General features: G+C 31.2%; 1 protein-coding gene across 3 annotated transcripts in view; it reads left to right on the top strand.

Annotated features, from left to right (window-relative positions):
* Window positions 1–22,476, top strand: part of LOC144856341 (uncharacterized) — a 125,942-nt gene that overhangs the window by 45,647 nt on the left and 57,819 nt on the right. For all 3 annotated transcript variants that reach the window (XM_078714325.1, XM_078714324.1, XM_078714323.1), the window contains exon 3: window positions 12,595–12,667. In XM_078714325.1, the coding sequence (XP_078570451.1) occupies window positions 12,595–12,667 (73 nt within the window). The remainder of the gene's footprint in view (window positions 1–12,594; window positions 12,668–22,476) is intronic.

Genomic DNA, 22,476 nt, shown 5'->3' with positions numbered 1-22,476 from the left:
CTATTCAACAAACTTGGATCCAACTCGGTTATCGTGGATAATCGGGTTAAGCGTTCCAACCCGGTGCACAAACACTTAACTGTTTTATTAGTCAACAAAGAAAAAAAGTTGGTATTAACAATCTCGACTTGCCAACATCGTTATTATGATTCTAGGGCCTCTGCTGTTTTCCTTTGGAATTAATTATTCACATATTTATATCCGTCGGGAAACATTAATTGCTAATTTTAGGGCAGCTTAACCTCACCTTTTTGTATTTTAATTAATTTTCTGGTATTATATTTTTATTCTTAAATGTGCATTTAGGCTTTTGCATAATGCGCTATATCATATCTTCATTGGAACAGATTGATGTGTGAGGTCCAGAAGTGTGTATCTTGTCAATGCTTAAGCGCTCAGCCTCCATAAAACAAAGATTATATATCATCATTTATTACAGTAATTAATATTATTATTATAGTCAATGATAAAAAGCAGCAATATTTGCTAAACAGTAGTTGTGATAACTATAGTATACATGGGTGCAACCAGAGTTCATCTCCCATTGTTTTTCCTATTTTGTATTAAATTAGGCTGTGAGTTCATCTTGGTGTTTCTCAGTCAAAGTTTAAAGCCCCATTCCCTACGTTTTTTAGATCTAATTTAAGATCACAAACTATATTTAATGTAAAAATAATACTATATGGTCCTATTGCGATAACTTTTTTCGTCTTTAAACGGTTAAAAATGTGAAAAATAAGTCGATTCTAATAATTATAGCGGCCCGCTATAAATCCCAAAATGCATTGCGCGCGGATTGATATTTTTGTTTTTCACCTGTAATTCGCCCACTTTTCGATCGATCGTGAGGCCAAAACAAATGGAAGACTCCTAACTTTTCAGCGAAAATACCGGGTTTTCCCCAATTTGTATCAACGGAGTCTGGCAAAAATAGAAAGACAATTAATGCAGCAACTATACAACATCAGGCTAGGTATATAGCTCGCGTACGATGTTCGTACGTTACCGATGTTTACCAGCTAGGCCTACAAAACTAAGCCTAGCTAGGCTAGGCCTAAGACCGTCCACGAGAGGTCGATCGCCGCGAGCTACTTAGGTAGTGCATTGTTTCTCACTTTTTATCATAATTTACCATAAAACGTACATTTAAGACAAGAAATGACATGGTTTAATGTTTTTAAAGTGATATATATGTATTATTTTCCAAAAAACGTCCAAAATTGCAGGGAAGGGGTCTTTAAAAGATGTTCCCACACAGGCCTAAAGTGATAACCTTTAAACCTGATAACTGTATTCTTTGTTATTGTTTCCATAATCAGTAGTAGCATCTGAGTGCCCTTCAGCAACAAGGACATACATACTACCAAGGTTGTGTTTGTTTGGGCCACCCAAGGACATTAGGCTGGAATGTTGGCTTATCTGTGTTATGCCCATATTGTACAATACCATGCCTGTCCTATTTCATGTACAGTACAGTACTTGCATTTTTGTTCAACTCCCAAGAATTTAAAATAATGGGATGGGCAATTTCACCTCCATGTCATATCTTTTACATTGTAATTTTCAACATTTACTCCCTCAACCTCATCTTGGATCTGCTAATGATGTTGAAGTTCATAAGATGCTACTTGCAATGTTATAGTTTGATGTGAATTCAGTTAATTAATGGTAATTCAATTTTTCTTGTGAAGGTGAACTTTTCAAGTCTAGACCACAAATTATCAAAGCAACAAAATAAACTTCTTTTTATTTTTAATCATCAGTATTTTTGTCTGTATTTGTATATACTGCCCCCTGAATGTGTACACAGGGGAAAGGAGTGGGATGGGCACTAGGTTTTCAATCCAGTTCCATGCCAAACCAGTCTCCCATTGCCTCCTGCCATATTCATCTTTTTAATGCAATGTTCGCTCTTTCCAATCATATTAGAGTTAATTTTCTTTCAGATATGATTGTTTTTCAAATTGGGCTGTTAAAAAACATGACAACATCTTCTTCTCCCTGAATCATACCTAGCTTTATTAAAGGTAGTGATCTTTGTCTTTCAGTGTAATATGTTTGAACTTGAACTTGTAACACTCATGGTTACTTCCAGGTCCTTGGGTAAGGGCATTGCTTAATTAGGCTGATTAATTGTTGTACCCCAAAGAGCTAAACACAGAATAAATGTATAGGCGTACTCATCTTCTCAAATAAACCGGCTAAATCGAGTTCTTAAAATGAACACCTTGGAATTGCAAATCCAAAGTGCAGTACAGTATCGTTGATTGAGTAATTTGATCTTGCTTCTTTTTGGCTTTTTTTGGAACAAGACCTGACAGGTATATCACCTTGGTCATGTACAATAATTTAATTAAAAATAAAACTGGATCTTAATTTGAAAATGCCCTTACAAAAAATTCAATTAACCATAAACAATTAACGTAATTTAAGCTAGAGTTAAGGTAATGTTTTCTCTTTGTATGTAATACCTGTTACCTCTTTCTACACTTTCAAACTAGTTTGACAAAAAAACGTGTGATGTGCCCAAATATGGTAGTGATGATATTCCCAAATATGGTAGTGATATGACATCATCATGTCCATATATAGCCACATTTGTTGTCACATAAAATTTGATAGTGTAGATAGAGCTTTAGAGAGGTTAGCATTAGTTCATTGTCAACAGCAGGCCTTGACATTACAATGAACTTGGAAAGATGACACCATCATCTGATGAATGATTGAAATTATCTTCCAATAAAAGAGATAACTAATCAGATAATGGGATAATAAACTGGAAAACAATAGTAAAAACATATGCAAAAATTGATGAATTGTGGGCAGATATAAAACACTTTTGAAATGGAAATTAATTGTAAAAATATGATTGTTTATTTGATGGATATTAAAGCAACTGTACAAACAATGTGACATTTATCTATAGATAAAAATTGAAAGATGACAATATTTGAAATAATGGCGAGGAAAAAAAAGAAAGTTAGATATTTACACGTTTAATAAGCAGTATATTTAATGAAAATATTATAACTACTTACTCCCAGCATCTATTCCTCCCTCCCCTTTTAATTTATATTAAAATGATGAAAAACAAAACAAAAGCAATGTTGGTGATGAGAATGCGGCAACAAAAAAAATGTAAACAAAATTGAAACATTAGATTTAGCATATTAAATTAGCAGTACCTTATGTGTGAAAGGCAGTAAAGGGAATTGTTTTAAAATTGGAATCATAAATTCAAATTTGTATTTACTGTCCAATTTACTTGATATCAATTTGTTTTAGACATTTTAGCTAACCTGAGGAAAAATTATGAATTCCATTAAAAAAAAAACAACATTTTGACACATGATATTATTCATGCAATAGTCTTAAATGACATTTATGAATATTTTGTACATCCTCTTCAGCTACCATACATCTCATATTTCATCTTTAGCTACTTCACTTGACAGCCACTGCCTAACATGACCCATGAATGACCTCATATCTAACTCACCGTACTTAACGAATGCATAATAAAGCAACGCATATCTGTGACAATCTTAAATCCGATCGGCTTAAACCAATCACAGTGTTACTATGACCCCATTCTGTCCCTCGTATGCAATTCGAACCCGACCTGTTTTTATGCGCAGCTAAGTGATGCGACAGTCGCAGGTACAGCGACAGTCCAGACCTGACTGGCTAGCTCTATATAGGTCATGATGTTGACCCACACTCGTGGGAAGTCATCGGCCCAGCTTGTATCGTGATTGTCATTTGACGTATTATAAGCTTTAATCTCGGTAGTCAGCTCGGGAGATGCAATTGTAATCTATGTGAATTTCAAATTACAATAATGGTCAACGGAATAGAAAAGATACATTAGCAATATCTCTTGTTTCATCTCATTTGTTCTATGTAAGATCACATACGCCATTTCTTATCTAGTTGTTGAACCGAAGTTGAACTGGCATGCATAATTAAGTGAATGTATGCAAATGCTTTTTCGATTTGTTTCAAATATTAAAGATTTAAGCAAAATCTGTTTTTTACTTCTTAACAAATTTGTATTTATAGTTTTAAGAATAGTTTAATCCAATAATAGGTTTTTAGAAAATTCTTATTAAAAAGTAAATTAAATATTGTATGTTATTTTGTTTTGTTTGTCTGTTAAATATTAACTCAGCAAAATAATAATAATAATGATGTTTTATAAAATATGCACTTTTTTATCCAAGAAATAAAAGTGGTTGAATCTCTACGAAAGAGAGAAAAAACGAACTCTGCAAAATAAAAAATAGTATTAAATGCTGCTTATATAAATGTCCAACAACAAATAACTCTTTTAAAATATTTTTTATTTCTTGATTGTTTTCTAGTTACACACATTAAAATAATTTATTTGTTTATTCCTTCAAATTTAAATAAATTTGAATATCTTTTGTGAAAGTTGTATCATGAACTGTGTTTCAACTCGTGTTTGCTTTTTTTAGCAAGACTTAATTCAAAAATAAGGCTATACAAATGAAAAATGTCATATATGAATAAATCATGAGATGTGGTATATATTATTCAATAGGCCTGGCACATGAAAATGCATTGCTTGGTCACAGTTCAACGATTTATATGATTTAGTATGATGATGTGTATGAATCTATACTTTTTTGGTATAATTTGTACATTAAAGTTTTCCACATTATTTCAAGAAAAACAGGAATAGAAATGAATTATATTTTATACAATAATTTAAAATTCTGTACTTCTGGTCAAATGTAATAATGAATTTTATCTATTAAAATCAATCCAATCTTTTGAAAAAACATGTTTTTTTTCTTAAATTAATCAAATCAATTAAAATCAATAAATAAAGTCTTCTAAATCAATAAAATCAATTAAAATCAATCTAATACACAGTACTGTATGTCTTTTTTACATAATAAATTCAATCAAATCAAGTCAATCTAACTTGATTTATTGCCAACAATATTTAATCCAATCCACTGAAGACTAGTTTATACCTGTGCATATTTATTTTTTAAATCATACATTCAATCAAATTAAATCATAATAAAAACTTTGATATACCAACTACTTCCATATTCAATCCAATCAACTGAAAACTAGTTATTTAAATGTAAATTTATTTTTTAATCTAACATTCAATCAAATTAAACATTAAATTTCAATCAAATCAATCAATCTGTTCAACATGCACTATAAATTCAATCTGATCAACTAAAGATCAGTAAATATACATTGTTTAATAATCAAAAAATCAATCAAATCCAACATTCAATCAAATCAAACATTCAATCAAAATCCCCACCAACCACTTCCATATTCAATCCTATCTACTGAAGATAGTAGTGGTAGACTTGTCATCATTATCTGTCAGTTGTATGTGTTTTGCCTTAGGCTTGTTGAGTGCTTTTTCTATGATTGATGGCTAGGCATTGTGTTAATATTCACATGTATATACATTTATGCAGTGATCATCTATAAAATATCATTTTATACTCAGTTAGTACATTTTTAAATGGTGAAGAAGATTTTTTATTTATAAATAATTTTTTGTGTTATAAATATAATAAAATATAACAAATTAAAATGTTACATTGTTAGAACTAACTATAGGCGTATTTGATTGGTCAATTTAAAAACCTTGCTGTGAGCTACTCCCACTGCTTGCATATAAACAGCAAGGAGCTTGAAGAGCTATGATTATCTGCTTAAAACAGCCCAGACGAATACTCTATGTTTTAGATCCCTTTTTTGAAATTAATAATAATTTTTTTGCAGCTTCTACTAGTACTACTGCTTACTTTGATTGACTTTTATGGAAATCGTTCTTTTTCTTCGGCATCCGTTTCTCTATGGAATGCGTTGCCTATTGAAATCCGTCAGGCTACTTCCACCAGTGTCTTCAAATCTCTCCTCAAAACCCACCTTTTTAATTTGTAATTTTTCAAAATTTTCTGTCTTTGTAAAGCGCATTGAGGCTTTCAGCATAATGCGCTATATCAAGTACCAGTTATTATTATTATTATTACTTAAAATATTCTTTTTCATCATTATCATTCATCATCGTTTATTAAGTTTAAAGTAAGTTTTCTCCATCTTCCAAGTTTGTAGATCATTAAATGATTTCTTCTTCTCTTTTGCATAATATCTTTCACCAAATCAATATTCATTCTTTCTTTACAGTGATAATAAAAGAAACATACATACATATCTAATATATTTGTAAATCAAATATTTTTAAGGTAAAGCTGTTAAATTAGATCTGGTTAGAAAGAAAATTGCTACGATTGAAAATGAACATTTATGCATTACAAATGTGTGACATTCTGCGATGCACCACTTTAATGATGCAACATTTAATCTGACTTACATTTCTGAACGTGAATAAAAATAAATTAAAATTACAACACGTTAAATCGCAATATAGGTAAAGTCTTTGCTAAGTGACTGCTCGTGTATGCGGAATTGCCAACAGTATCAAAGTTCATGGGAATTAGGTGGCTGCCTTAAAACGTAAAACACTTTTCCTCGTAAATTTCTTCTCGATTTTTTACTGAAATTGAACAAATTGGAAATTTAATATTTCAAATTTGACTTTAACACCTGTTTTTATACATTTTATAACAAATAGAGAAATTAGAATTACCTAGACATAATAAAATTTGAAATAGTTTGATGTGATTGTGAGTGTTTAGTATTAAGGTTTGATATTATTGGCTGTGCCATTAGATGGCTTTGGCTTTTGCTGTATGTTTAAGTCTTTAGAAAGAGTTTCAATACGTAAATTGATTATTACGATCGACGACACATCAATTCACCTAGGTCGTCAGGTTGTTTCAAACCAAAAGCTCTCTAATGTGCATTTGTATTAATTCAACTACCTGTCCCACCCTTTACTAACGTGAACATATTAAGAACATCAAAAGAAATATATCTATCAACTAAAAGTATCTCTTCATACTATATTTGTGCTAAATATGATGGAATTCAGATTTCAAATGCCTTAATCGATATCAATTTATAACATCTTTTGTCAATTATTTCCGATATGATTGCTCCGTAAATGAATAATTAATTACTTTCATAATTGACTCTTTAATAACATAATACTTCATCTAATGATGTATTTTCCTCAAAAAATGACAAAATAATTATGAAAAATAATATTTATAATTAAAGATTTCAAAGTATAGTAGAACTGCTATTTGGAACACTATTTGGTATACTAAATGGTCATATATTGTCCATCAGTTTTACAGGAAAGGATAAATTATATTTAAAAAATTTTTTCAGCATAAAAATCAATGAAACATTTTTGTAAATATATACACAAATATCTTTCGATTTATATGGTACAACCACTATTAAGGGGACACCTTCCTATTAAGACGGTAGATGAAAAGGGACGGTAAATTAACAGAGAGTGTGGCTGTTGTATCTTCCATCCTCAATGTGTTTCGCACGACTATAATAAGCCTTAGGCCACAGACCCTGTACACAAATGTTTGCTGACTGTGTTTGAGTAGGTTCTGCGTTAGCCAGGCTAGGTTGCAAAGTTTTAAAAATAAACTAAAAACACCTATTTAAAATCTTAAAGAGGAAAGCTTCTCATTTTTAAATGTCCTAATGCTATGTTTTTTCTATAGTATTTTTATCTTTAAATCGTTCACCATATCCTTTGTTAATTAAAACACAATTTCCATTTACTCTCATTATGTTAGCATGACATAGTTTTACTTTACCTCTTAGTCTTGCTTAGACTTTTTTTATTTGCATTTTGCCAACTGGAACAAACTTCCACACTGCGGTTTATTTTATTCATAATTTGGTTGAATCTTGGCACTGCTTGTAAAATTTTGCTTGGCTATAGAAACAATTTTTAGAAAAATTTGAAAAATACTTTTAGTATAGTGCCAATACCGTATGGTGGAGAATATTCTGGCGCTATGGCATGCGTGATTGAAATACTTTTGTATTGAAATGGCGTATATTATGTAATTTTATGCATTTTTTCACTTATCCAACGATGGGCCTAAATATGAAATTATTTATAATTTATGAAATTTGAATAAAGATTATATGTTATTGCTGATATAACAAACGTTCCGTGTAGATTTAATTTGAGGTAAAATCATTTAAGATTACCGCATTTTTTTAAATAACAATGATAATGGTTGTCTTATATAATATTATTATATATAGCTCTTATTATTTCTAAGCAAAAAAATCCATGAAAAACCAACAAAAAAACAAGCAAATTGAAAATGATGCAATGGAAACATTTTCACTGCTTCATTCAAGAAGTTTTTAGTTTCATTCTGAGGGTTTGAAATGCTCCTTTTTGCTGACACCTAACAAATATTAAATTTGCATTCAAGGTAAATTAAAGACGACCTCTATTAATATTCTTCTATTCTTCTGTATGTTCAATACATCTTTTTACAATGAGTTTTTCATTTAATTAATAACTAGCAGTTACATCTCTACTATTTTCATATTCCTTGCAATTGAACTTCTGTTGAACTTTGAATAACCTATATACACAGTGATCAAGGTGTAACTTACTATGTCTTGTTTTCATTCAGGTTTCCATGGCAATTGAATACCAAGAGAACTGTAGAATTTCTGATTGACCTACTTTTGAAAGAAATCTGTTGTGAAATCTTTCAAATTTGTGACCTGATAAAAAAAATGAAAATTCTTGGCATATTTTGAACTTGACCTTTTATGTGAAATGTACCAAACTGCCCTGGGAAAATACTATATTGTCACACCCATCTGTAACTTGTACTCTAGTTATATATTAGGGTGTCTAGAAAATGCAGATCTATCTCTACCGGCTTTCACTTTTCTTCCCAGCAAAGAAAAGTTGTTAATTAAGCTTTCTTCTGATTAAAATGTAACGTACACACACTGAAATTAATTTGACCTATTCACAAATGACATTATTTGAACCGTCTCTTGTTATAATTACCGACATTTGTGTACATCCTTGCATTGCATCCATTCTCTTAAAAACCCATCTTTTTTCCTTGTTATTTCTTTCTGGTTTTTCTCTCAGAGCTTTGGGACAATCTTTGGATTGTATAAGCGCTTTATAAATTGAACAACATTAACATTAATAAGAAAAATGTAATAAATTATGAATGTTAAATGTTCTAAGTAGTATTATTCATAATAATGTTATTATTTAGTATACAACTTTTGTTTTTATGTACTACGCCCTCATGCTATGCACCATTGTATTGTACACTATATATCATACTACTATGCTTTTATCATCCGTTTACTACATACATATGTTGTATTTTCAAACATGATGAACTCTAAATGTTTTACCACGCACACAATGTCACATATGCCTACGTCATTATCGTTCCAAAGAAACAGACATACAACATATGTGACATCCATATAATTTTTTTCCTAAACAATCGTATCCCATGTACGAGCTAATGTCGTATGATTACAATGACATGCCATTTGAAAATTAATATTATTCAAATGTTAAATATAATCATCGCTGCAAGTGGAATAAGAATTATAGCAATATTAAAAAAAAAAGATTGAGGCTGTAATGAATCTTGCCATATAATGAATTATTCATAATCTGAGGTCAAGGGTTCAAGCATCACTCGGTATGAATATTAGAGAATGTTATACATTATAGTAAAAATATGAGATATTAAATTATTGTAAATCACTTACGGAGTTAAACTGTAATCTATCGATTATAATGTCACATTATTAAAATTAATGAACATAAGAAAAAAAATAACATATTGATTGAAAGAATTACAGAATTTATTCTTCGTATGATTCTTCAAAGTGAACGCATAGTTTTACAAATCATTTTCAAAATTGATAAGAAAGAGGCATGTTTAGAAAAAGTCTTAATGGTGATAGCATGTACAGTAGTTGGATGGCCTGGTTTATGTGAACCTCAAAGTATCTAATATGTTTTCTTGTCTGACTGATGTTGAGAACAGGGGGAATGATACAAGATAGATTTTACTGTTTTGAATAGAAATGCGTAGTTTTCACTATATCCCGACACTTCGTTTGATTTGGAGTAATTCAGACATTTAATAGAGACAAGAGAGCACTCAATAACTCCTTCATTTTCAAGGAGCTCGATCTAAACAACTGAACGTTTGTTACTATAATTTGTGCCTCTTTGAAAAATTGTTTTTCTATTCACCGTCATAAATTTCTATTCATTTGGTGTTTGTCTGAAAAAATTAAGGAGCGACATATTTGGCTCTCAGATTGTTTTTAGAAGTGCCCGCATGATCGCTCTCCTTACATATTAAGGTCTGGTAACTATGAGAAAAATAAATTGCAGACTTGCCCACTACCAGGGGTGTAGTCACACACCTGGGCTTTTAATTGTATTTCATACCCCTTCCTATTGAGTCCAAAATAAACAAGTTCTATTGTCAAAAAAATGTAAATTTGTCCAAATTAGTTCTTGAAGATATATTGTCCCCTGAAAAATATTTGAAAAAAAAATTCTTGTTGAATATGTCATTTTAACGTTGCATAATATTTATTCATTTTGACCAAAAAATTGTTTTTACCTGAAAAAACTGTAATTTAAAGCGAAATTGAAGTGAATTTTCTATTGAAGTAAATAACTTTACTATTCAAAGTCTGGTTTTATTAATCATCATTTTTCATGTTTTTGGGGGACAATACATCTTTAACCATCTGGAAGATGAATTAAATTCGCCCATGCCTCGGCTATGAGTTGGTGTTTTATAGAATCTCAAAGAGTTTTTACTGGAGGTGTTAGTGGGTAGCAGTAACTACATTGAGAATCATACTTAAGTATCTAGCTAGAAATTTAAAAAAAATGTTGAATACAACATATTTTAAATGTCAAGTCAGTTCAGATCATGTGAAAGGATTTTATGTTTAATACATTGGTAAATGTCAATTTTTAGTATTAAATTGTGCGGGGAAAAAAATATCAAAATACAATTAACTCTCATGACAATTAATATGTCAGTCAATATCAATTAATCAAATAATATCTATAATATCAAATTTGGTATCCAAGAATTTCAAGCCATAGTCATAAAGTTTGTGTTTTCCAGTACAGTAGTCATAGAGTGGTTTGGTGGTGGTAAGAACAGGGAGCAATCTTTGTGCTGGCCAACACAGGGTTGTCAAAGGCCTTGGTGAAAAAGTTTTCAGGTTGAAACCTTACTAACCATACAGGTGGCTACGGCCCTGTCTTACCTAAAACTGAGTGTAATTCTTGCTAGAACATGTACTTTACTTAACATAACCCAGTGTATCTTTTGGAAGAGTTGGTGTACTTTTCCATGTTATACTGTAGCTAAATCTGTAGTTATACTTGTTTTTGATAGATTTCATTTAAATTGCAATGATTAATAAAGTCTATAGTCAATTTTCGGATGTATTTCTGTTTTTTGTTTTCAAGAAAACAAAGTAATTATCATTTTTAATGATTTAATAACCTGTCAATATATAACAGAGAAGAATCGTTGTTGACATTGTGTTTTTATACTGTAATTATGTGAAACATCTGGACTTGGACATCGAACAAAACATGTAAAATTATATAAGATGAGATATTGTGGTTGTAATAATCATTGCACTACATTTTGTATGTCAAGGTTTTACTGATCAAACACAGTTGTTTTCATGTTCAATTCAAATGTAATATCACCTGCTAGAATAGTTTCTTCATTTTTAAAGAACTTTAATGGTAGGTGCTGCCTAATAAAGTCAGGAGGGGTCAACACAGGGTTTTTAACTTTGTGTAGCTCAGTTTTTTACATGACACGTCAAACTGTCATTATGCACATGCGCACATCTTGCTCGCCGTACACAGAAATATTTTCCAACTTCTCAATTCGCTCTTCACATCATGAAAACGAAAGACTGCAACACTTTGTTTTGCCTCTTGTATGGTCATTGATTTGTCCATAATTATTGCGTTTTGACTGGAATTTCCCATAATTTTAGACGTAGTGTGTATGTATTTCTGTAATACAGTTTTTTCTCCATTTTTATGTCCGTAATTGAACAGAATTTCTGTAATAATTTACCAACATTCTGTAGTACTGTAGTTTCGTAGTACTGTCAACAGTAAAAGTTAATCAGAATTTCATAACATTTTAAACATTTTAAATCTTTGACAGATGTTTAATTTCACAACCACACAGTAAAATTAAAAAATTACATTTAGAAATAATAAATTTTATAAATATCATTACCAATATTTTATTATGCGTGTTTTTTGTATTTATATGCCTGTATATTATTTATATTATTTGTCTATGCATCTGTTTATAGGATAGATATTATAATTTTGCTGGCATTATAATGTTGTATGAATATAAGGAAAGAGACATTAAGACTGGATAGCTATCAATCATACTCCAGTCTCCTCGTTAATTACATATGCCAGGTTCATGTAGAGGCCATCATGTTAAACGTACATGAGATGAAAAGCTTCATCTCAACGTTTGTACATTTCAAAACTATGTTGAATCATTTATGTTAATATATTAAGCGTTTTTAAAATGTATTTTCTCATTTGTGTTTTTTGCTTAGGGGCAAGATGTACGAGATTAGATGTCCCGTCTGGCCTGTTTAACGTTCTAAGCTCATCAAGGCATTCTAATTGGTACGTTATGCTCTATTTCTTGCTGCATATTGCGCTACGATTTTTTTTACATACATTTTTTAATTGATAACAGACAAGACCAATGTCTCTAATGAACAGATGCCTATAGCCAGATTTCTTAATAAAAAATGACGTTGAACATTCATGTTATTAAACATTTTTTCTATCTGTCTTTTTCATGTTTTTCAACCTTATTCGTAACCAGGTTCCCCTCCACATTAACCTTTGAACTTGAAAAGATAAACTACATCGTGTCCCTGCTGATGTTCACTGTCGTTGAATATGACTAAATATTAGACCAACGTTTTGGCAAACTTCCTATCTGATATTTGATTGAAATTTTCCTAGCAGCCTATGATTAATTGTGAATCACCCAATGACATTGGTTTTAGCTGTCAAACAGTTATTTTAAGAATACTACCATGTGATCATATAGTACTGTAAATGTAGTGGGCTTTCATTGTTAGCCTGTTCCAGTCCAATCTTCAATTATAATCTCTTTTGAGCTTAACTCCCTGATGTCATCCAATCACATCACATCAGTTTATTGTCTTCCTCTGTTTCTCTGCTTCTGTGGCTCCACATGTCCACAGCCTGTTCCAGTCCACTGTGGATGTTAGCCTCTCTATCAATCTTCCATTGTATCTTCCATAAATAGTATCTTCTATTTTAGTATCTTCTGAGCTAAACTCCCTGATGTCATCAGCCTGTTGTCTTCCTCTGTTTCTCTTCTTATGTAAGTAATTCTGTGGCTCCACATGTCCACATAGCCAGCTGTTCCAGTCCACTGTGTGGATGTTAGCTTCTCTATCAATGTTCCCATTTCTGAGAGACATTCCTTGCATCTACCCTCATGGCATCCTACAACATCAGTATGTTGTCTTATTCTGTTTCTTTTATGTCAGTAAGGTGTCTAGTCTGTGACCCTATGTTTTCTTCAGTCTCCTGAATATGTGTCCTGTCCAAATCTCGTCCCGATTTTTAATGAGATTGGTCCCTTCAAAAACATAATAGTTTATTGTTATTTATTCCTCTACCTTTCCTCTTTTTCCAGTTCTAGTAATTATTTACATAAAAAATGTGTGACATATATGACAAAACAGTAAAAAAAATATGACTCTATTCTCATAGGCCTACAGTACAGCAACCACCAGTTAATTTGTATGATCTTGTTATTACTCATCAACAACATGACCACTAACGAGCAAGTGTGCACTAATGAGCAAGTGAACTCAGGAAGTATGACTCGGCCTTGTATTGTTCCCATTTATGGGCATAACTAAAATATGACATTAGATATGATTGACAGTGTTGATGAGATTATTTTTTCACATTTAATGATAATGTTATGGTGACCTACTTCTTAGTTTCCAAGGATTTTAAAGGCCGCTTTCTGTTGCATAGCGCCGAACAAACTGTTTCTTTCAAAAATGTAAATAATAAATACATTTTTACTCGCAAATAACTATTTAAATTAGTGGTTGGTTGTTAAAAAACGTTAAATTATGCAAAATATAATGCAATCAGGTGGTCAAACTTCAATCAAATCCATTACTTGGCATTGTAACTAAAAGTTGCACAGCAATAACCTAACCCAAATAACCCCCAATCATTTCGGTGTTTTTAACGTTATTTTCATGCTGCCATAAACAAATTTGTCCTGTTATTATATTCACGGTTATTTATTTTTTCGCAGAAACAGGACCAAGTCAAATTTTATACTATTTTTCCATACCATAATGTTCATGTTTTTTTTATCAATAATATTAACGCTGGTTGTATTTAATACATTAAACGTTAATCTGATGGATTTCAATAAACTGTTATCTGTGCTGGTTTTTATGTAAATATCCATAACCTAATGAAATTTATTTTAATATTTATAACTAATTACTAATTAATTATTTATTACTTAATTACTACAGGGGACAATACATTTTCAATCATAAAAAAAGTTCTTTTAGAAATATGTCTTTAATATATAAATATTTTTATTCTTTTGCGGCAAAGGTTGCCAAACTTTTCATCGTAAAAATACTGGTTATAGTAATATTTTATTATCTTATGTTATATAAAAGTTATCTTATGTTATGCAGGTATATAACATTTTTCATATTAATATTATATTATCTTGTGTTATATAATAGTTGGATGTTAATGTTAGAAACATGTTTTTAATGTATAAATATGAAGTATCAAATTTAAATTGTATACTCGGTAACTGTATCAATTAAATCAATTCAATTTCGTATTAATTAATATTGTCATGTCTGTACAAAAACTGTAGAAATTTGAACAAATTAAGCTTTGGTGACCTTTAAGCTTTGGTGACCTTTTAATTTACAAGTTATTTATTAAAGAAAATTATTGAGATTTCTTGATGAAGATCTTTCTGAAACTGAGTGTGACCTATCTTACATAACTGCAAAACTATATTTCTAGAAAATAATTGGTGAAAAGTAAAATGCTGGATCCGACCCTGGAATGCAGCATTATTCAAAACATATGTTTCTTGCTCTCCTTTGGCTGTCACGGTTTCCTCTTTATTCCCTGTATCTCTTTCCTCTCTTTTTCCTTACTGTCGCGTCATACCTCTCATTTAATTTAATCTGGTTTTTATGAACCTTTTAAGTTTACCCTAGTACCTCAATATGGATGACAAAGTATGACGTCAAACCAACAAACACAGCATCAGTCATCCAGAAATTAATCTATCAATCACTCCGTTAATGCTATCATCACTTTTAATTGCGTTATTACGCAGAGTGACGTGTTTTTTGGTTCACAACCTTATCGATATTTTGCTAATTAACGATCCATTAAATCCACTCTACCATATGATGCGAAATATTGTCATGGAAAAACAGTATGGTAATCGAGTTGTTGTTTTTGATCTTCCGGCCCTCAACCTTCTAACATAATACATTCTAGATATTAAGATAATTAAACTTTATCTTAAAATAGTGGAAAAACCGTAATTGCGTTGTTTTTTACTTTGGGATGGCGTAAGCAGTATCAATAGAAAACAAGCGTGTAAAACTTTGTTATCGATAGTGAACAAGTAATACCGTAATTTAAAGTAGTATTTCTTTATCCACTCGCCCACTTTCTTTGGTACTGTATTAAGATATTAAACTATTACGAAATATAGATTTTGTTAATAACAATTTTCTTTATTGAAATTGTGAAATAAACAAAGCAATTATTTTTTTTATATATACTTTTCCAACTTTTGCACGAATTAAGTATCGCAATTGGAAAACGAGATAATATAAATGTGTTAATAACTTTGGTTGTCGAGAAAGTGAATCATAAGTATTACTTTAATTATGATGTTTACTATTTACTTTGGGCCACACATCATTTGACAGTAAATTCAGACTTTTATAACAGATCAACAAAAACTTACACAGTAAAGATGATGATCAAATAAAGATCATAATGTTGAATCATGGCTTGCTTCTTGTTATTTGGTGTCAGTTTTATACTACAGTATGTTACACAGTAATAACAAACAATTGTTATTGTTTGTGCGTCTGCCCACTTCCTTTATTTAATCCTGTTGAAATATCGGTTTAATATTTGTGTGGAAAGTCTTTAATTAAACTATTGTTGTTGAGAAAGTGGGCAAACAATGTTGTGAAGATGGAAAGGAAGGGTGGGTCTGGAGAAGATGGTGATTTATATTCTTACAATACTATAGATGTTGATGTTTTATAGATGTTGATTAAAAAGGTTTTCCAAAAGTAACAAACCTGCATTAAACTATAACATTGTTAACAAGTGATTGTTGTTTTTGTGGTTCGGACATAAATTTGGTACAAACTTCCACCTCCCTCTGATCGTCAATTTCAATTTTTCTGAGTAGCATGTACAGCAAAACATCAAAGACGTAATGTAAAGCTCTGTCTACACATCACACTTTTTTTTCAATACTCATTTGATAGTGTAGACAGAGCTTAAGACTATAGGGTCAATTATAAATAGAAATAGGTAAATTGAAAGGACGAAAAAACAGTATGAGTCAAAGTTACTGTTTTTAGAATGTGGAGGTTAAAAAAAACTTCCTCTAACCTTATAAGGCTAAGGTTAGAATTAGCTATATCCGTAGTAAACAATCTATTTACGACCTTAAGATATTTGCCTTCGTCTAATACTATGTGATTTGGGATAGATTTAAATAATTCCTATTTATTCGTAACTAGGTTATTTTGTTGGTTGTTGAACCCACGACGATGCAATAATAAAATAATACAATTATCAATGACTTTGACTTTAGATGTAGAAATGCCAAGAGAATTATTTATTTTTCTGTTTTTGGGGTGATCTGCTGGAAAAAACAACCTGTTTTTATTATAGCCCATTTTTGCTACATAATTCTGAATGAGTGTTGACAAAGTGGGAGGCAACAAAGCACGCTGAACATTTTTGCGAGGAATCATTTTATAATTTGAAGATAGATAATTTTTTAATATATAACCAACCGCATATATGTTAAGTTTGTGCTCCCAAAGACATGTTTATATCAATGGGTGGTGGCCGTAGGAAGTACACGCATAAATGTAACATTAATTATTAATAATATTTAAAAACGTGTATTGAATAATCAAGTAATCGTTGGTATTTCCCCAAAAAAAAAAAAAAAAATTGAGGTTTTTTCTATGCAATTTTTAAAGAAGACTGATGGTTGTGATTGGCCAGAATCCAAAGAAAAATTGACACTCTAGGGTTAATACAGGGTCGATCTGGGTGATGTGTCAAAATTGAGGTAACAAAAATTAAGATTGTTATTTTGAGAACTGTATTTAATTAATCTGTTAAATTTTTTCCTGTTTTTTCACACATTTAATAATCGGTTATTTGCTCGCAGTTAATAATGTTAATGCTTATTTTTAGGCAACTACTTGGGGCTAAGTCCTTGTTGAAAGGGGTTGTATCTTCTGAGAACTGCACCCATGAATAAGAACTAGCTTGAAATCTAGATTAAGTTTAAGTTACCAATATAATGTAAACAACATGTTTCCGACATCCCCACACCCTATACTTACACATATGTATACATACACACCTTTTTATGTCAAAAATCTAATTTCCCACAGCTTGGGAGTTAAATGTCTTTTGGTCCCTCCAATTGAAAGGTTCCCAAGTTCAGTTGATAAACATTAAACATTCTTGGCACTCCTTCTTGGCTCCAGTAATTTGTTGGCACCAACTAAAAATTCATCATTGCACAATACAGTTGTGTACTTGTACTTAAGCATATTAATTTTCAGTTCTTAATACCTATACTATAGTTGAATAACAATATGCATACTGTGCTGTACACGTTTATGAACTTAGTTGAGAAATGTGTGTCAATGTAACTGTCAATTTATACAGTCTGTGAATTTCATTAAATTTCGCCAGCATATTGATTTTTTATTGGCCGTTCTACTGTTTAAAAATAGATATATTAAATAAGTTCTATTTCATGTCGCATCATGTTTTATCAAAGCAAAAATCAGCAAAAGTAATTAATTATTAATTAATTAATTCCGAAAAAAAAAAACAGCTTAGGTCTGTACTCTATAAGAGCACTTTTAAACTTTTTAACATTTAACCTAAATATGTCTCAGGAATTAGGAATTCCTCAAGTATGAGGAATATTGCAATGCAGTTTCAGGATTTTTAATACCATATTGAGTGATTCTGTGTATAATTATGATGGGTTGTGGGCTTAAGCACAACCCCCTAGATCTTCCCTTTGCCCTGCCTGGTCACCTCCCTATTTAAAAATCTTGGAACCTCCACTGATTATAACCTTCCCAATGTTATTGCTCTGACTGATTGCTTCTCAACAAAGCATTTTAACATTTTATTTCCTAGTTCCAATTCCATACTTTTATACCAATTTCTCACCCTGTTTCTGCTGCAAAGAAAAACAATTGTTTGAATATGTTGAACTTGATTTCTTGGCAGCAGAAACACGACCAAAGTGCGTGTTAAATGGTGTTGAAATACCAATGTTTACATATCAAAATCATTTCTGCTGCCAAGAAAATCATAAATTGTTTATCCATATAATTTGTCACTAGCGAAAGCAAAAGATTATTCATTTAACTAATGAGATTATGTCAATTTCTATTTTTTGTTTCCATCTTTTAGATGCAAAAATTGTAGCGGAGTTTGGTGGTTAACGTGCTTGCCTTCCAATCCCAAGGTCCAGGCTTCAATCCTGACCAAGTGCCAGGGTTGTAACTCACGACTCTTTCAACTCCACTGCCTAAGCCTCCAATGAGAGTTAGTTTTATAAGCACGATAAATTATAAAGTAGTTTAACTGTTGGATGCGTATGAAATAAAAGAAAAATGAATAAGAAAAATTGATTGATATTAAGCCTAAATTGATATACTTTGTTTGCATTGTTTAGTCCAGTTATATCATCACCCATCCTTGACATCACAGGCTTTTCCAAGTTACCAATTCCCCATTTGCTAATATTGAAACAATTATTACTATCATCAAGGCCATATTTTACAGGTTTAGTATGCATGCCAGGTTTCCTTTGACCCAGTAAACTTTGGTAGGATTCCAAGAAACTAACTGTTACCTGCCTCAGCCTTTACCTGCATGATCAGTGCACTGAACCAAATCAGTACAGCGTTCCATTTTTCACTGTTGCAATCATAACTCCTAACCTTACTAATGTTCTATGGGAATGTTTATGAAACTTTTAAATGTATTGATACATTCAGTTTTCATAAACGGCTCACTAGATAGATTTGAGGATGATCCGGATGCTAGCAGCATGTTCCAGGTGTTTACAAATTTCCTAAACACAGCCAAAGTTATATTACTTCTTGTAAAGAGCAAATTATTTCATGATAGTTTTGATTCCTCAGGGGAAGCACCTGGAATTTCTTCAAATACAATTGGGATATAAAAAGCAGGAACTGAAAAAAGAAAATCATGCTCTACTACTGTGTTTATAAACAAAACTATTAGCTGGAGCTTCAAAAGGGAAATTCCCTTCTTTCCTTTTCTGGTTTCTAATCACTAAATAAAAGTGAGTTTCCTTATAAAATTTAAATAAATGGGTACACACAAAAGCCATGTTTAAATGAATAGGCAAACTCATGAATTGATCCTCATCACTGGTTGATACATTTGTTCCGTTAAATCCTTACTATGTTTATAGAAAACATGCTATACACACATTCAGAACACCAATGACAAATGTGGTATAACTTGAAAACGTTTTAGGCCCTATTTCAAAAACTTGGATCTGCCAAAGTTCAAGAATAACGACATTATACTATAGTTCACTCTAATATCTCTATGGTATCTTGGAAATGTAAATTCCAGGAAACACAGTCCAATAGAATAAAGCGCTTTGTCAAGTAATTGTTACGATGCAACTCTTCATTTATCTGTTACGGTTCAGTAGCGCATACAATAACAATACAGCTTTCCAAGTAGCAGGATATGACATACTACAGTCCTAGCCAATTTTTAGTGTGGGTTGATTCGAAAGGTCTGTTCTTAACTTCCATCAATAAAAAAACAAAAGTATCACATCCATGTGACGTGCATTTCTTTCCCTTTCCGAGATGAGGGAAGATGATATTGCATTTGTTCTGGCTAATGTAAGAATGCGGAAGATAAGTAGACTTGTCGCAGCAACTCCGGGAGTACTAATACGAGGACAATTGCAAAAACGAAACATGCACATTTCCCTAGTAATGCACCCATAGTATTCCCTGGGATTCAATTCAGGAAGTTAATGGTGTTTTATTGATTTGTTGAATGAGTTCATTCACATTAAAATACTATCACTGACTACTATATAAAAATGTCTCGACATTTCGGTTGTTGTCTTTTAACAATATTTCTTTAAAAAAGATATAAATATATATTAATATAATAATTCGTGCGTTGATTGAAAGGTTTTAATGAGACCCTGGATATTGTAACTCAAGCTTAGCTTAATCTTCATTCTGTATTATTCTTGTAATTTATGATTGCAATAATCTATATAGAATTAGTAAGTTAATCTTCTTAATCCATTGTTTAATCCCAATTGATTGATGTCAACCAGACAGATTTGGATCCAGAACTCTCAAGTTAAATCCACATTTTTCTTGATTCACTTTTCTATGTAAAGGTGTTGATGATTATTATATAATTGTTTATGAGAGCTGGATTGTATTAAACCGTGTGTAACAGGTGGTTTACACTAATCCGACTGCTTTGTTCAGACAGTCAAATGTTTATTGATGTATATTTAAGCTGCCATCACTATACTTCAAACGCTGTATTATCAAATTTATAATTTTAAACATTTTTTTCTATTTAAAAATGTTAATGTCACCACAAAAAAAAATTGGATAATGAAGCCTACCTGAAGAAACTATTAAAGCAAAACAATAGTCAAATTGTCTATAAGACAGTGGAGTTTTGGTTAAATTTGATATATTTTATTTTGAAGTGAAATCAATATTTTTTTCTCTCAATAGTTAATAACTGTATTAACGCTACAAAATTTTCTATTAAAAAAAACATTGCATTTTTCATGTTTTTGCAGGACAATACATCTTTAATATTTATCTTTAAACAAGAAATATTTTCTATGTTTCGTGATCTTTGATTATCTTTAAATGTCAAAAACTTGTAACTGATTACTTACAACAAAGAAACTATTTTGGAAAAATAATAACAAACATTTCTGATTTCTTTGTTTTGTTTCTTTTTGATGAAATTCTAAATGTCAACAAGCCAGGGTAAACTCTTCGCAAGATACCGCAAATGACAGGAGATTTTTAATCTGTAATAAATTATTATTTTTTCACAAGTTTCGTGGTAGAATTGAAGAAAAATTCTAGCTGTTAACACATTCATTCAATTTCATAATCTCTGAGTTTATATTGTGTGTGTTATTGGTTGAAATGCTCCACTACACAGCAGCTAACTTCACACCAAGCCCGATCCAGTCTGTTTGGCAGAAGAAAAATCATTGTAAAGCTTTGTCTACACAGTATCAAACTAGTTTGACGAAAAAAAAAAATGATGTGCCCAAATATGGTAGTGATATTCTTAAATATGGTAGTGCTATGACATCATCATGTTCATATATGGCCACATCACATGTTGTTGTCACATAAAGCGATTGCAGCACTGGTCACCTGTTATTGCAAGGTGTCTTATATCTCACACATTGAGGTAACCCGTCACATGATTGCAGCACTGGTCACCTCTTATTGCAAGGTGTCTTATATCTCGCACATTGAGGTAACCCGTGACATGGTATCGCTAAATTACCAACCAGGGAAGTGCAAAGCATGTTACATTAAACATAGATTCGTAGGCTTACTCATCTGTTTTGGACGTGAACCAATAATAATGATGCTGATAATTATTCTGTGGTTTTATCGTGCCTTGTACAGTCTTATGTTTATATTTATCATTCAGTCAATTTTGAAAAAAAGTGACATTTATGATGTACTTGTTAAGCCTGCATTTCAATTCAAGGTAATAGGTTCAATCGTGGTCAATAATCATTTTATTTTTATGTGGTTTTAACGTACCTCGTACAATCTGTTATTTATAGTCGTGCTAATTTTATAAGATACGGCACAGCAGCATAGCACTGAACAAGTAGTAAGTTCAATCTTTAGATCAATAATGGTAACGTTTCATGGAATAGGGGTGTCTCAAAGGAATGGTTTGACTGTATAAAGTGTTATAATTAATAGTTGTTAAATTAATTAAATTTGACATTGACATTGTATTATTAGGCTATGAGTTCAAGGAGATTAAAGTACAAACCCAGA

Source organism: Antedon bifida, chromosome 11 (assembly GCF_963402885.1).
Source record: "Antedon bifida chromosome 11, ecAntBifi1.1, whole genome shotgun sequence".
Lineage (NCBI taxonomy): Eukaryota > Metazoa > Echinodermata > Crinoidea > Comatulida > Antedonidae > Antedon > Antedon bifida.
The sequence above is the reverse complement of the archived record's forward strand: the minus strand, read 5'-3'. Positions and strand labels throughout refer to the sequence as shown.